General features: G+C 33.7%; 1 protein-coding gene across 1 annotated transcript in view; it reads left to right on the top strand.

The window, feature by feature from the left end:
• sotv (exostosin glycosyltransferase sotv) overlaps positions 1 to 16,873 on the top strand; it is a 159,711-nt gene that overhangs the window by 108,653 nt on the left and 34,185 nt on the right. The window contains exon 9 of the mRNA XM_090405934.1: positions 4,069 to 4,138. Within this exon, the coding sequence (XP_090262060.1) occupies positions 4,069 to 4,138 (70 nt within the window). The remainder of the gene's footprint in view (positions 1 to 4,068; positions 4,139 to 16,873) is intronic.

Here is a 16,873-nt window from a genome sequence, read left to right as displayed (position 1 = left end):
ACATCTCTCCATTCTCATTTATATTTCTATACTTTATGTTCCCACTATCATTTTTGCTACATCTACGATCATTTCATATTTTAGCATTTAGATCCCCCCATCTCTAGGATTTGTGTCATCAATTGTTTTTTGAAATATATCAGAAGATTCATATTTTACTTTTTCATCTACATTATTAGTTGGTGCATATACATTTATAATTGTCACTTTATAGAATCGTGAGTTAAATCCTTTTGTAATTGGCTCCCATTCTACCATTGCAGTTCTTACTTTACTGTAAATCATTATTGCCACTCCTTTTGCATGTTCACTGTCTTTGTTTCCAGAGTATATTATTGATTCTCCTGAACTCAGCTAGATCAGTTCCTGTCCATTCCATCTTGTCTCAATTATTCTCAGTATTTCAATTTTGTAGTCTTTCATGTCTTCAGCTGTATTGGCTGTGTTTGATGTTTCATGCATAATCCTCACATTCCAACATCCAGTTCATATTTTTTTTTTTTACTCCAAATAATTTGTCTCTCTCTTTTTGGTTTTGGTGTCTTGTCTGAATTTTCTGTTGTATTCCTCATTTCCCTAGTCTCCATAAGAGACTAGGGGAAGTCATTCTCAACCATTCATCTTCATTTAGGGTTAGTTTTGATCAGATTTTTCTGTGATCCTGGTTTTCATAGCAAAGCCCTTTTTTTTATGAAGACAGGTTGCTAGCTCTTCATTCAGCCATCTCCTATTTATCCTGACTTGAGACCGGCATGATATGGCATAGCTGCATCATGGCTGGCTTTAATAATATCTGGTTCCTTCAAATACTTTGTGTTCTGATATCATTATGATTTCCCACCATTTCCTTTGTTTTTGTTTCTTACATTTCTTTTGTTGTATTTCCCACAATTTCCTTTTTAATATAATAAATTTAGTTTAATCCTTTATCCAAGTGTGAGCAAACAAAGTTTGCGCCTGAAAGTATCTTCAGGACTGGGGTAAGGTGGTACAACACCAGGGAAACTCATTGCATAGGTGGAGCAAGTTACCAACACTCCTATCTCAGTATCTCCCATAATGCAAAACACATCTCCTTGCAGATATGTCTAACGTTATGCATTAAGGGAAGGGCCACTACCCAGACTAGTTTCGACCTTTATTGAGGTCTCTTCAGTGGGAGCCAGGCTCAAGTGGAGATACCAGGCAGAAGCATTAGCAGGTCATCTCTAACATTAGACATATCCGCAAGGAGATGTGTTTTGCATTATGGGAGATACTGAGATAGGAGTGTTGGTAGTTTGCTCCACCTTTGCAATGAGTTGTCCTGGTGTTGTACCACCTTACCCCAGTCCTGAAGATACTTTCAGGTGCAAGCTTTGTTTGCTCACACTTGGATAAAGGATTAAACTAAATTTATTATACTCTAACCAAGTGAAAAATAAACTTTCAACACAATTTCCTTTGTTTATGTATGGTTTCTGCTATACATAAACATTTTTCTGCAATTTCCTTTGTTTCACAAGAATGGACTGGGAAGGGATCAATCTTTTACTCCTAAATTTATTATAGTGAACCTTGTGCTATTACAAATTATTTCTCTATTCCTTAAGGTTCACTATAGGGAACATCTACTGTTTAATTTTAATTAATAATTAAAGATATGAAAGAATGACCTTGACAAAGAGTGTTAGATTTGCTCATAGCATCAGGGGGGGGGGTCTCTATCAAGATATGGCTATTTTACTACCAATTGGTGACATCTTGAGAAGTATCTAATTGGATTGATGCTCCAATTAATACATTATGATCAACTTAGGAGAATACTATCTTTAGTCCCATGGTATCAGTTACTGAATGGGAAAAATGTCAGCAATGCATGGGAATCTTTGAAAAAAAACTGCTTAAATGAGGCAGTATCTGAATGTATCCCTAGTGTTCTAAGAATAAATAGGTTGGGAGTGAAATAGATGTGCAAACTTATTAAGCAAGAGATCCACAAGATAATGATGTGGGAAGAATATCGTGGGAATAAGAGTGAGAGGAGTTATGAAATATATAAAGCTCAGGCCTGAAAAGTAACAAGTATTGTGAGGAAAGCTAAAATGGAGTATGAAAAGAAATTGGCCATGCAAGCCAAAGGCATAATAACTGGTATGAGACTTAACACAGAGTAATGGAAACTAATTATAAAGGGAGGAATGGTGAGAAAGTGAGTGTAAGAGCGACAATGTTATATCACTGTGTTAATGAGGGGGAATGTGCTTTGTAATGGAAATGTTGCAGTTTGTACCCATGAAATATGTGCAAAGATGTTTACATGTATAAGGCCCTACAAAAGAAATGAGATCTGCAAGTTGTTCAAATGTGTCATGCAGACTGCAGACAAGAGAATACAAGAGAGCAGGCTGGATTTAGAAGAGTTATTCTTTCATATTCATTCTTTCTTTTATTTGCAGCATATCGATAGAATTCTTCTGAGTTGTGTTTAGCACACAGAGCCAGTTTCTTTTTCATACTCAGACTTTGCTTTCTGTACAACAGTTGTGACTATTCTAGCCTGCTGCTTATAATTTTCATAACAGAGATCATCCTTATGCACATGGTATTCTGCATAAGGATGATTCCTTCCACATCATGCTTTTCGAATCTCTTGCTTTTTAAGATTGTACATCCATTTGACTCCTATCCCTATTTATTCTTCAAACTCTTGGGATACATTCTGATATCGCATAATTTAAGTATTGTTTAAATGCTTCCCATGCACTGTCGATATTCTTCCCATCCAGCAACCGATTCCATTCCACTGAACTCAGTATACTCCTCAGTTGGTCATAATTTCCTGCTTTGTAGTTCAGCATATAACCTTTTCTGAATGGAATATTTATGAACTTAGTCACATACATATACAATTTTTTTTTTTTCTGGCATAACAAATAAACAATGTTAATAACAAAATAATGTTAATAATGAAAAAATCTTTTTATCGTAATGTTATGGTATCTTTTAGAGGATATTAGTGAAAAATGACACTACATCCAATCTGATTAATAGTGAGGTAATAAAACAATACTGGAGATCTTTTCTTTCTAGTTTCTAGTTTAATCCTTTACCTGAGTGTAAGGCAAACAAAGTTTACACATGAAATGCATTCATGACTATGCTACTTGTATATAGAGGCTGTTGACTTCACATCATTTGCCTTGGTATCCCATAATGCAAAGCACACTTCCTCTCAGATGTATGCATTATGAGAATGGTCACTACCCAGACAGGTTTCGATCTTTATTGAGGCCTCATCATTGGGAACCAGATTCAGAAAGATAGTAAGGTTAAATTAATGCTGAATATGGTATTGTAGGAAATCCTTTGAATTTATTTATGCAGAATGTGAGAAAAATTAGTCAAAACACTAAATTAGCTATGTACAAGACAATGTTCAGACCAATTTTAACTTATAGGTCTGAGAGCTGGATTAGAAATGAAACACTTGATAAATGACTGGAGACTACAGATATGAAAGTTATGAGAAATATTAGGAGATGAACAAATGGTATCAATGGTGGAATCATATAAATGAGAATAAATGGAAGGAACTTGACGTTGTTAACATTCATTAGTGTATGAAAGCTAACCTCACTTGGTATAGTCATATAAACAGAATGGGACAGAAAAGGTTAGCAAAAGAGGCATTTATTTCCAGGATGGCAGGAAAGAGACCAGGGAGGAAGACAAAATATTTGATCTGATAGTACTGGAGTCATGTAGATAACAGATTAATTTAGAAATAATTGTTGATAGTAAGTTAGTAAGTACTGATTTAAACTTTTTATATAGCTCTATAATATCCTGTATGTGTGTGTGTGTGTGTATATATATATATATATATATATATATATATATATATATATCTTCTCTTCTAAGGGTACATATAAGGAATTTGATGATGAAAAATTCATCTCTGATTCACAAGTCATGAAAAGAATTACTATTTTTGAAATGTTTTTAAAATACTGTATGTGATTTAATTGCAAATTTGATACAGGTTTTAATTTTTAGTAATATTTTATTGCAAGTGATATTTTTCAGCAACCATGTGGCCCAAAATTAACAAGCCCTTAAAAGTAGTGCAAACTAGAGAAAATAAACTAAGCAACAGGTAATCCTGTTATTTTTTGATATGTCTTAGTATGTTTTCATATTCTTATATATACTGTCATCATCAAATGTTTCTCTTGTTACAGATCATTACATTCTCATAAGAACTGTTATCAGTTATCATAATTTCATTATGACATTTGACTAATAATAATTAGTGAAATCTGTATTTGAATTACATTCGTATTAAATGAGGGCAGTATTCTAATCTTTTTACTAAACACCTTAGACTTTCCATGTGTATGCGTGTGTTATGATGTTTAAATGGAGTGTAGTAGAGAATGGTGACTAAAATTGATCTTACAACATAAAAATAATATATTAATAATATTGTATTTAAATGTAATTGTGCATATGTATTGTTTGATAGACTTCTGAGATGAGTGGCATAATTGGTTGAAGAGCTGACTGATGCAATCATGTAGAAATCATGTAACTTTTTACATGATTTCTATCCACAAAAGCTGTAAATTGCTGTACATTAGTACTTTTAGTAAACAAAGAGCTAGACAATCTGCAACCCTTTTGTAGAGTAAACATGCAACTTCAGGCTTCCAGTAAGCAGAGTAGTTCTCACACTAGTTTATGAAGTTTGTGTAGTTCATTCACTTAAAGACTTTCACTGGTATCATGCCCACAGTGAAATGGCCATGACCTATTAGATGGCGAGTGGAAGCATTATTTACTTTGCCAGCTAGGCTGACAGTCAGTATTTTCTGGTTGAATGGTATTTAAAATGATTTACTTTATTTGCTTGTTGGTTGCTTATATATTTTTTGACAAACTGCAGCAGTGCCAGTAACAATTTTCATTATTTTTAAATTTCATCCTTTATTTCTATCATTGCAAATCAAATTAACTTCTCAAATGATTTTTTTAAATGTCAGCTTGTTTGTTTATTTCTTTTTCTTTTCTTTTTCATTGCTTTGTTCTTCAACAGCTTGTCCTAATTTCTCATCCTGATCTTATTTTTCCCTTATTTCAAAACTTCCATTTTGAAATCAAGTGTGAAATTTTCAATACAGAGGATGGGTATGATTACAGTTGTCTTTTTCAAAAATCTGGAGAACCATGCCAAATGAAGTAACTTGGAAATTAGTTGAAGAAAAATATGCAGAAAAGAATACCATAAAAAATACTTTTTATTTACATCACCATTACAACACTATAATTGATGAACATAAAAAAGGTTTAGGATAATCAGAAACAGCCCCACAGTTTGTACTCATTATTATGACATTCATTGATAGTAAACCTAGAAATAACTAGCCTTACTGTCAGTAGCAGTTCAATAGTTTTACTGGTAATAGCAGCACTGTGAGAATGTTTGATGCCATGAACTTGCATTTAGGAGTTTTGACATTGTGTGCTATTTCAAATTAGATAATGAAGTTTGAAAAAAAAAGAAAGAAAATAAAAAAGGGAAGTCTTGCAGTAAAGCCTGGAAAAAGAAAATCTCAGTTGTGATGGCAAGAGTGTTAGTAGACCTATAAGATATTAGTGCACATGCCTTTATAAGAAAACTACTCTGGAAGTGTTGCTGTATTTTCCTTTATCTCAGTTAATCTCATATGTAAAAAAGGTTAGAGAAGCATTGGAAAGGCATATTCGAATTCTTGATTTGTACTCTCAACAAGAGGTGTACAGGATACTACGTTAGAATTACATGAAAAGTTTACATTAGTACTAAATTCCTATGAACAGTTTTCCTCCAAATTAGTCCCTGATCTGTCAAGACTCCACTATTGTCAGATATTTAGTTCTATATTTTGATATTCTAATCATTCTTGGTCTTCCTCTTTTCATCTGGGAATCAAACACCTTTCTTTTTTTATTGTGTATAAGTGACCATTCCACTTGAGATTAGTTCTGCTCACACATTTCTGAATACTGATGTCAAACTTCTTCCTAATATCTTTTTAATACAATTGTGCTATTGGTGCCATCTGTTTACTCTGCTGTAATCATAACTGTACTACTTCTAACCCAGCACTTAGATGCTATATTATATTACATATAGCTAGTTTGTTTTGGCTCATGTCTGTTGCTTACTCCTTATAAAGTTATTCATTTGATGTACAGGATATACTGTTATATACTATGTTACATCAGTTCACTTCACCATACCAATTTTGTTTATTGTGTTGTCTGTTTCCATATTTCATTTGTTATCCTCACTAAAAATTGTGCCTAAATAGCTGAAATGGTTCATGTGATCTGTGGGTTGCCAGTTTAAGATGCACCTGTTATGGTCATTTTCATAGTCTGTCTTTTTATTGCTGATTTTCATGCCAAATTTGTAACAGCAGTTGTTCCATTTAACTAAAGTATTCCCCAGACTATTATAGGACTTATTTAGCAGTATAATATCTGCATAAAGACCTGTAACATCCCCAATTTGATAACCAGTTTAATATCCGTTTCCTTCATAATGTGATCTATATAAGTAGTAGATAACAAGCAGTGGAGATAGTGTGCACTCTTGTTTTAAGCCTGATTTTATATAAACCATCTTCCTATATCTAATTCTAACTGCTGATTTGCAAATTAAACAAGAATACTTAAATATTGTTGGTTAATATAATGTCCCATTTATACTATATAATTATAGTATTTTAAATAACTTTTTTTCTTGTCACATACTCCCCCCCCCACCTCCCTGTTTGGCCCAAACCTAGTTTGTTCTTCCCTGAATTTCTCTTTCACAATTTTTCCTAGTATCTGCTCAGTATACTTGATAAATCTTACCTACAATGCTCAGTATGGAAATTTCTTTGTAATTCTAATGTTCAGTTTGATTTCTCTTTTTATACCTGGATAGTTTGATTGTCCTGCTCTAGTCATTAGAAATTCAACCTTCTCACCATACCTTCCGAATTGGCAATGTAGCCAACATAAGACTTTTATGTTTTAGCATTTCTCTTCAGATATCTTCTGCTCCAACTGCCTTTCCACATTTCAGTTTTTTGGTGATGGTTTCTGTCTCAAGTATTGATATGTACTCCTGATTGTATTCCTTTTTTTTTTTAAATATTTTCTACCACCATTTTTTTATATTTTTATTATATATTTTTTTTTACTTGTTTCATTTAGCAGTCTTTTGAAGTAATTATGTTTATATTCGATTTTCATTTTATCTTTATCATCATTCCTGTTCTTTTTTTTACAGCACTCTTTCCTCCTTTGTAGCTTTTTAAATAGTCTCCAGAACAATTATCAGAACCTTCCAGATAATTATATTCTGTATTCTTACCAGTCTTCCCATGACTGTATAGCTACTTATACACATTGCTTTGCTTTCTTACACTTTCTCTCAGAGCACATGCTGACTTACATGATGGAAACTTTTGGATATGCCTTCTTTCCATGACTGCCTCTTTAACTTCTTGAGTTTACTATGGAGCTTTGATTTTTCTGTTCTTGTAGATTACTTTACTATAGGCCTCTTTTGCCAGTGGGTCTCCTGTGTTTTAGTTATTATTTTCAACTCATTTTCTGTTCAGTATTTATATATTTGAGTACAGTTCGCCTCTGAAAGCAGCTGAACATTGATTCTTTTTAAAACTCATAAAACATCTTTTTCAGTATCATATTGATATTTTATTCAGCACAAAATTAAATGTGGATCACTTTGTATTTCAAATTTCTATATTATTGTGTTCTGAACTAGTGTGAAGATGTTGCTATTAACAGTAATACAGTCAGCAAGACTTTGTCTTGAAGAGAAATCCAGCCGGTTCTTGCCATTATTATTATTCAGTCAGAAGTCAAATATGGAGGTATAAAAGTTTTACAGTGGCTGCATAGCATAATTATAATGGATCATATTATGAAGAAAAGTGGTATTAAATCTGATATTAACATTGCAAACCCACACTAGACAGTAATTTTGAGTGAATACAAAGGAATTTGTTGGATTACATATGAGTTTTGCATAACCCATACCTGGCAATTGTGGATATTCACAGCTCCTTTCAGGTGATTGTGAGCCTCATCTTCTCACAAAATCATCCATGGCTATGCAGTGTCCAGCTCCACTTGAGCAAGGAATGTTAAAGTGAATGTCAATCAACTTTCAGTCTTGCGAGTAGGACTTTGAAAGTCGACTGACACAGGATTATCTTGAATGGATAGAAATGCAAAATCTTCTGTAGAATTTTCTAGACACAATTGTGTAAGGCACATATTTTTCTATAAATGATGTGTTAAAAGTTTGAATTTATCTTTCTTCCCTCTCAATATATCTCTTGTTGAAATTAAGCTATCATGCATGATAAAAACCATAATTTATAACAGTATTTTGTCACATTAAACCAATCTGTTTTCCTTTCTATGTTATCACCATGATAAGGACTAAATAATTGTAAGAAGCTGAACTACCTCTTTTTCTTTCCCTTTCACAGTGATGGGTCAAAATATACTTAAATAAAGAAATAAGTGTGTGTGTACTTATTTCTTTATTTTATATATAAAAGAATTATATGCAAACTTTTGAGATACTTAAACTAGTCCCTGATAGTATCATACACATCCTGAAAGCAGTGTACTTGATATAGTACATGCACTGCAGGAACCAGCACTGTTATTCATGGCCTGCTTCACAACGGCAGTGGCAACTTCATTTGTTGTGAACTGATTAGTTTGTGACTTCTGCTGATGGTGATGTGATTCTGCTAGGTCTAACTCCCAATGATCCTGTTTCTTCAAAATGACTAATCATTCATTGCAGAGAGCATGGAGCTGGTGGACCTCGTCTACATTTCTTCAGGTGACGAAATTCACGGAGTGCAGCAAGAGCATTGCAATCGTTTAGGTACTACAAGCAAAGCATGTTGGGGCGAGATTAGTGCCATCACTGTGTAATGTATTACCAACTAGAATGAATGAATGGAAAAATCCTGTGTCTATCTTTTTAAACCCTCTTGGCGCCTGCTGAGTTGCATGATATGCAAATACCATGCATTTGGTGTTTACATTGTCTCCAGTGGTGAATTTTGGAACTACCCCCCCCCCCCCCCATCACTTCCACACGGTGCACAATCAATATATTCCTGCAAAGTTTCGCAGCATTTGAATCGCTGGATTGTGTTCCACAAGGCCTTAAACAGGGATACTTTAATTTTGACCACCCACCCTTTATTTATGCATGAGTGTAACAGTATGTCTAAAAAATGTTGTGTTCAAAAAAAGCATTCTATAGTGAAATATATGGAGTGTTGTGCATATATGAAATTTATGAAATATATGAAAATTTGTTGTGCATAATAAAATACATAAAAAAAAAACTCGTGTAATAAAATTGAACTAATGACTTTTCTATAAATGATGTGTTAAAAGTTTGAATTTATCTTTCTTCCCTCTCAATATATCTCTTGTTGAAATTAAGCTATCATGCATGATAAAAACCATAATTTATAACAGTATTTTGTCACATTAAACCAATCTGTTTTCCTTTCTATGTTATCACCATGATAAGGACTAAATAATTGTAAGAAGCTGAACTACCTCTTTTTCTTTCCCTTTCACAGTGATGGGTCAAAATATACTTAAATAAAGAAATAAGTGTGTGTGTACTTATTTCTTTATTTTATATATAAAAGAATTATATGCAAACTTTTGAGATACTTAAACTAGTCCCTGATAGTATCATACACATCCTGAAAGCAGTGTACTATGGCATTATCATAACGAATACATACATACATACATATATATCATTCGTGTCAAAAAATCATTTTAATTATTTTCAAATTAAACACCAGAATAAAGCATTTCTGGTGTTCTGACTTATATATTGATTGTTACTTATAATGGCATTCTTAGAAAGGAGATAATGTAGATTATATAATAACTAAAATAATTTAATTATTATTTCCCATATTTCACCAAAGTCAAACTAACATCTTCAGGGAACAATGCACAGATCAATATATATGCATACAGACATTACATATATAAAGGAGACTGACTTTAGCATGTACTAGGTAAAGAATGGAAAAATAGCCTGTATTCAGCACTACAGAGTAAAGCTCAATTGTTCCTTTAGTGCTGTTTTACAGCAGGAGTTCCATTGAGAGAGGGTTCTGATTCTCTATATTTTGGGCATTTCCAAACAGATTGCTAATTTCTTCAAGTGGTTTAAGTTGCTCTCCATTTGTACTTAATAGACATGTTGATTTTTTTGCCCACCATGCAAGGACAGGCTATTTCCTCTTTCTTTACCTAGTGTATATCAGTTTCCCCTTGTAAGTGTCACTTCTTGTACTTTACTATTATAATAACGGAATTAACTCACGTCAATTATTCTTTATTTGTAGAATTTTCACCTGAGTATCACAGGCATCATCAGTACAGGTACAAGGCTAATTAAACAATAACTGTTATATTCACAAAGCACCTCCTAAGTAGCTAAGGTTAAATTTCATAAATTTATTTAATTATTATTACTATTTATTTATTTTTATTTTTTTAATTATTTAAATTTAATTATTTAATTATTATAATTAAATTTTATTTATTTTTATTTAATTTTTAATATATATATGTGTATACAGTTATATGTTAGGAAAGATTTATAAAGTACTTTATAAATGGATGTACGACTGGTGTTCTTCTAACCGGACCTGAGCAGATCTTCCTGTTTTTCCAAAATATGATAATCCACACGAGTAGGGAATCTAGTAGACACCTGGATAGCTGAGGTGTGGGAGCTTGTCCTTTGGAGACATTAGGAAAGTGGAGATTTTTCTGACGGGTCAAAAAGCCACACACTTATTTACTGGTTTTAGCACCTTAGCTATGCGTTCACTAACCCCTTGTACATAGGGGATAGGTATACGTGTAAGTTCTTCTGTACTTGAAGAGGATGCTGAAGCATGACTACTTAAAGCTCTTTTTATGGACTTCTTATAGCCATTGGATATGAAGGAGGAATTAATGTACTGTAATTCTTTTTTGTAAACGTTCTTCTGAAGAACAAAAGCAGTGGGCTCTATGAACTAGTGTTTTTATAGTACCTGCCTTTTGGCTGGGATGGTGATGTGATTCAACGTGGATGTACTGGCCTGTATTAGTCTCTTTCCTATAGACTGTGAATTTTAGATAACCATCTGGTTGGTGACGAATCAAGAAGTCTAGAAATGCTAACTGCTTATTTACTTCTACTTCTAGGGTGAATTGTACCTTGGATGAAGTGCATTAATTTTTCAGAGAAACAGTTGTAGTTCTTCTGAGGTGCCCTTCCATATGGCAAAAATGTCATCCACATATCTGAACCAAATGTTAGGTCTGGGTGTAATGTTGTCAAAGATATGCTGTTCGAAATGCTCCATGAAGTAGTTGGCAATAGCAGGAGATATTGGATTACCCATTGCTGTCCCTTCGATTTGTTGGTATAACTGGTTTTTGAAGGGAAAATAAACGCACTTTATTACAAATTCAAATAATTTGACAATGTCTGGAGGAAATTCTTGGTGCAGTAATTCTATGCTGTCTGCCAACGGAACATTCATAAATAGCGAAAAAACATCTAGACTAATCATAATCTCCGAATCGTCTAGATGCAGATTGGAAATTTTATTTCTGAAGTCCACAGAATTTTTTTATACATGTAGCAGTTCTTCTAATTGAAGAAGTGAGTAAATTTGACAGAAATTTTGATATTTTGTAAGTGCGACAACCTAACAGGTCTTCATGGAATTCCTGGCTTATGTACTTTTGGAAGACCATATAATCTCGGTGGGCGCCCGAAGGAGGTCTTTAGTGTTTTCTTTTTATCTTCATCCCATATCGATATTTTTTCTATAAGGGCATTAAGCTTTTTTATTTGACTACCAGTAGGATCTGATCTGAAGTGAGGAGCCTATAAGTCAAATAGTCGCGGAGTAACAGTGATATTTTTCTCTCGTATTCTCTTCTGTCTTGGATGACTACAGCCTTCCCTTTGTCAGCTTTCATAATAATTAGGTTCTTGTTATTTTTTAGCAAATTCAGCGCTTTTTGTCAGCCGTGGAGGCTTGCCATTAAAAAGAATTTTTATACACTCGAATCTTGTTCTGTTAGCTGTTTTTTGGGGTAAGGATCGAATACCTCTGTCTATACTATGGAAAAAGTCTATTATGTTTACTTTATTCGGAGCAACAGCAAAATTATGCCCTTTTGACAGAACAAAACGTTCGCTGTCTGTCAGTGGGTGGCCTGATATGTTGATCACTACTCTATCTGTATCAATGACAGTATTGCTAGATTTGGGGTGGCTCACCAGTGAATCAAACTTGCATTTCAATCTATCACAGGAAGCATTGAAAACCTTTCGGTATGACATCGATGAAATGCATAAAACGGTGTTAAAATTTTCAGTCTCTAATACTGGTTTTATAGCGTTCCTGATATCTATTATTTCTTTGTTCAGAAGGGCAAGAGATTTCTTTGTTTCTTGTAGCTGGCAATTTAACAGTGACCTACTGACCTTTAAATAAATCCGATGGGTTCTTTGAGACTTAAAAACTTCTTTTAGTTTACAGCAGGTAGGAATAACCTGTGTCAACTTACATTGCTTTAGGAATATTATTCTGTTACTGCAGTTCGCCTTCTTAACTAATACTTTACCGTATCTGGCATTTGTAGATTCTTCGTGAAGTCTCGATATAAGTTTCAGTAAGGAAATACCGTGAGTAGACATATTACTAACTATTATAATAATGGAATTGTGAATATAACAGTTATTGTTTAATTAGCCTTGTGCCTGTACTGATGATGCCTGTGATACTCAGGTGAAAATTCTACGAATAAGGAATAATTGATGCGAGTTAATTCCGTTATTATAATAGTTAGTAATACGTCTACTCATGGTATTTCCTTACTGGAACTTCTTGTACTTTGAGCCAATTGTGTATTCCTTTGTATAGGATTGATGAGTGCCAAAACTACATTCATTCTGATGAATGGTATCTGTTTGGTTCTACATGGCATCAGCACCAACCATAGATTATTTGGAAATGCACAAATCTCATTCACACATTTTAGTTATGTTAACATTTCAGTGAGCATTCTAAGGATTATATATATGCTATACTTTTGTAACTGAAATATCACAAACAATAATGTTGCAACAGAAACATAACCCTGTTCATTAGCCATTCAAGGCAAGTGCTGCATACCAGAGATAATATAACAGAATTCTTTCTTTCATGCTTACACGGTGATCAGAATACATTATGGAAAATTATGGAGACAACCGTGTTAGAGCAAAACTTTAGTTTAATATAAACCAAAATGAACACTCGGCATTTCGACCTTCATATCAAGGTCATCATCTGGAGCATACACACATATATATATATGCAGAGAAACAAGCTGCACTACAATCTACATGGTTTGCTAAAGTTACTAAAGTTAAAAAAAACCTGTGATTATACATATAAATTTCAACCAATTGGTATGGAATAGTTTCCAATAAAAGCTGAAAATTGCTTCAAGTCCTAAAGTATGCTAGATACTAAGTAGGCTGAATATGTGCCATCCAAATTCTTGGAATTTTTATGTCACCGTTATTGTTGAGATTAGGGTGGTTAATCAGAATTTCACAGCATTCTTTAAATTTTCTTTCATACCATATTTTTGTATGATGTAAAGAGCAGGTACTTTTCCAATTAATTTGGGTGTAGGGTGTTGAGAACATGATCTGAGAGGCCTGCTTCACTGAAATTGTTATATTTAATGTGTCTTTTGTGTTCTTTTTTATGTATAGGGAATGTATATCCAGTTTCACCAATATAAGTTACAGGTGCAGTAGATGCAATAAACTCCAGGATGTGTCAATGGGAGGAGAGGATCCTTAGAGGAGTTGAATATGTTTTATAATTTTATAGGTGGCTTAAAAGTGGCATTAAGATTATAATGGTGTAGCATTCTATTGATTTTTTCTAATAACCCTTTAATGTATGGGATGGCTATGGTTTTACTGTAATCTATATTCTTTTTTGATGACGTTTTATGAAGAACTATTAATAGTATTTGTTATAGCCATTATTTATAAATGTGTTCCTAATAATCTTTAATTCTTGCTTAAGAGCTTGTTGATTAGAGCAAATTGTTATAGCTCTGTGTTTAAGGGTGTTAATGACTCCAAATTTTTTGCAATGGGTGGCGATATGAGTTAGCATGTATATATAGGCCAGTATGTGTCATTTACAGTAAATTGTGAAGGATAGATTGCTTGAAGGAAGACATGTGACCAGTGTATCCAGGAACGGGAGAGAGTTCTGATTTTCAATTTCGATAGTAAATTGTAGGTGTTCATGTTGTTTGTTCAGATGACTGAGAAATGTGTTTAAAGTTTGTCGACCATGTGGCCAGATCATCAACGTATCTGAGTCACACTGTAGGTTTTAGAGTAAAGGAATCAAGAGCACTTTGCTCAAAATCTTCCATATAAAAGTTAGCAATTGGGGGAGGATAGTGGTGAACCCATGGCCGTACCTTCTTTTTGTAGGTAAAATTTATTTTGCCACACAAAGTAACCGGAATGTAGTACGTGGACAAAGAGAGCCGCAATGTCGAGTGGAAATTTGTTCTGTAGGAGAAGAATTGTCACTGACTGGAACGTTTGTGAAAAGGGGCAGAAAAGTCAAAACTGACTAATAAATCATCTTTGCCGAGTGTTATGTTTTTAATTTTGTTTATAAAGTGTTGTGTGTTCTTTATATAGGAGAGGGAAATGACCTACGAACTCCTTGAGTGTTGACGCTAATTTCTTGGCTAGGTGATAATTAGGGCTGTCTATTCCTTCAACTATCGGCCGAAGCAGAATGTTTTGTTTGTATACTTAAGGAACACCATATATTCTGGGAGAACGGGCATAATGGGGTATAAGTTTTTTAACAGTGTCTGATAATCAAGATATAATTATAACAAAATCGAACAAAAGTAATGCCACTGTCATCCTTGACGGGTCAACCAGTCTCCAATAAGAGGACCTATCAGCTTGTGAACTATAATCCAACTAACAGAATAAAGGAAAAAAACTGAGAAATTACTTAAGTCCATCACTTCTTGGCCGTCAGACACTGTTAAAAAACTTATACATCATTACGCCCGTTCTCCCAGAATATATGATGTTCCTAAAGTACACAAACAAAATGTTCTGCTTCGGTTGATAGTTGAAGGAATAGACAGCCCTAATTATCATCTAGCCAAGAAATTAGCGCAAACACTCAAGAAGTTGGTAGGTCATTTTCCCCCTCCTATATAAAGAATACACAACACTTTATAAACAAAATTAAAAACATAACACTCGGCAAAGATGATTTATTAGTCAGTTTTGACGTTTCTGCCCTTTTCACAAACGTCCCAATCAGTGACACAATTCTTCTCCTACAAAACAAATTTCCACCCTACATTACGGCCCTCTTTGTCCATGTACTACGTTCCGGTTACTTTGTGTGGCAAAATAAATTTTACCTACAAAAAAGAAGGTACGGCCATGGGCTCACCACTATTCCCCCCTCCCTCGATTGCTAACTTTTATATGGAAGCTTTTGAGCAAAGTGCTCTTGATTCCTTTACTCTAAAACCTACAGTGTGACTTAGATACGTCGATGATGTTTTCGTTTTCTGACCTCACGGTCGACAAACTTTAAACACATTCCTCAGCTACCTGAACAAACAACATGAACGCATACAATTTACAATCGAAATTGAAAATCATAACTTGCTCGCATTCCTGGATACAATGGTCACACATCTTCACGGTTTACTGCAAACCGACACATACTGGCCAATATATACATGCTAACTCATATTGCAACCCATGCAAAAATTTGGAGTCATTAACACCATTAAACACAGAGCTATAACAATTTGCTCTAATCAACAAGCTCTTAAGCAAGAATTAAAGATTATTAGGAGCACATTTATAAATAACGGCTATAACAAAAATACTGTTAATATAGTTCTTCATAAAACTTAATCAAAAAAAGAATATAGATTACAGTAAAACTATAGCCATCTCATACATTAAAGGGTTATCAGAAAAAATCAATAGAATGCTACACCATTATAATCTCAATGCCATTTTTAAGCCACCTACAAAATTATAAAACATTCAACTCCTCTAAGGAGGAGTTGAATATGTTATATGAATAAGGAGAGGTCAGGCTCTTCTCCCATTGGCACATCCTGGAGCTTATTGCATCTACTGCACCTGTGACTTACCTTATATTGGTGAAACTAAACATGCAATCCTTATACGTTTAAAAAAAAAAAAAATAAATAAAATAAAAAAAAAAATACATTAAATATAACAATTTCGGTGAAGCAGGCATCATGCTCTCAACACCCTACACCAAATTGATTGGAAAGGTACCTGCTCTTTACATCATACAAAAACTTGGTATGAAAGAAAATGTAAAGAATCCTGTGAAATTCTGATTAGCCACCCTAATCTCAACAATAATGGTTTCATAAAAATTCCAAGAATATGGATGGCACATATTCAGCCTACTTAGTAACTAGCATACTTCAGGATTTTAAGCAATTTTCAGCTTTTATTGGAACTATTCCATACCAATTGGTTGAAATTTATATGTAAATTTTAATACTAGAGGGATAGGGCTTATTCGAGGTTTAGAGGTACAGGAGGAGAATGTGTTCCATATACTGAGTACTCTGGATTCAGTAAAGCTGTGGAATTGGATGGTATTTCACTATGAGTTTTGAGAGAATATGCTAAAGAACT

The sequence above is a fragment of the Typopeltis vanoorti genome, chromosome 16 (genome assembly GCF_054136105.1).
Source record: "Typopeltis vanoorti isolate ZY-2024b chromosome 16, IOZ_Tvanoo_1.0, whole genome shotgun sequence".
NCBI classification, from domain to species: Eukaryota; Metazoa; Arthropoda; class Arachnida; order Uropygi; family Thelyphonidae; genus Typopeltis; species Typopeltis vanoorti.
Note: the sequence above shows the minus strand (reverse complement) of the source record. Positions and strands in the feature narration are given on the sequence as shown.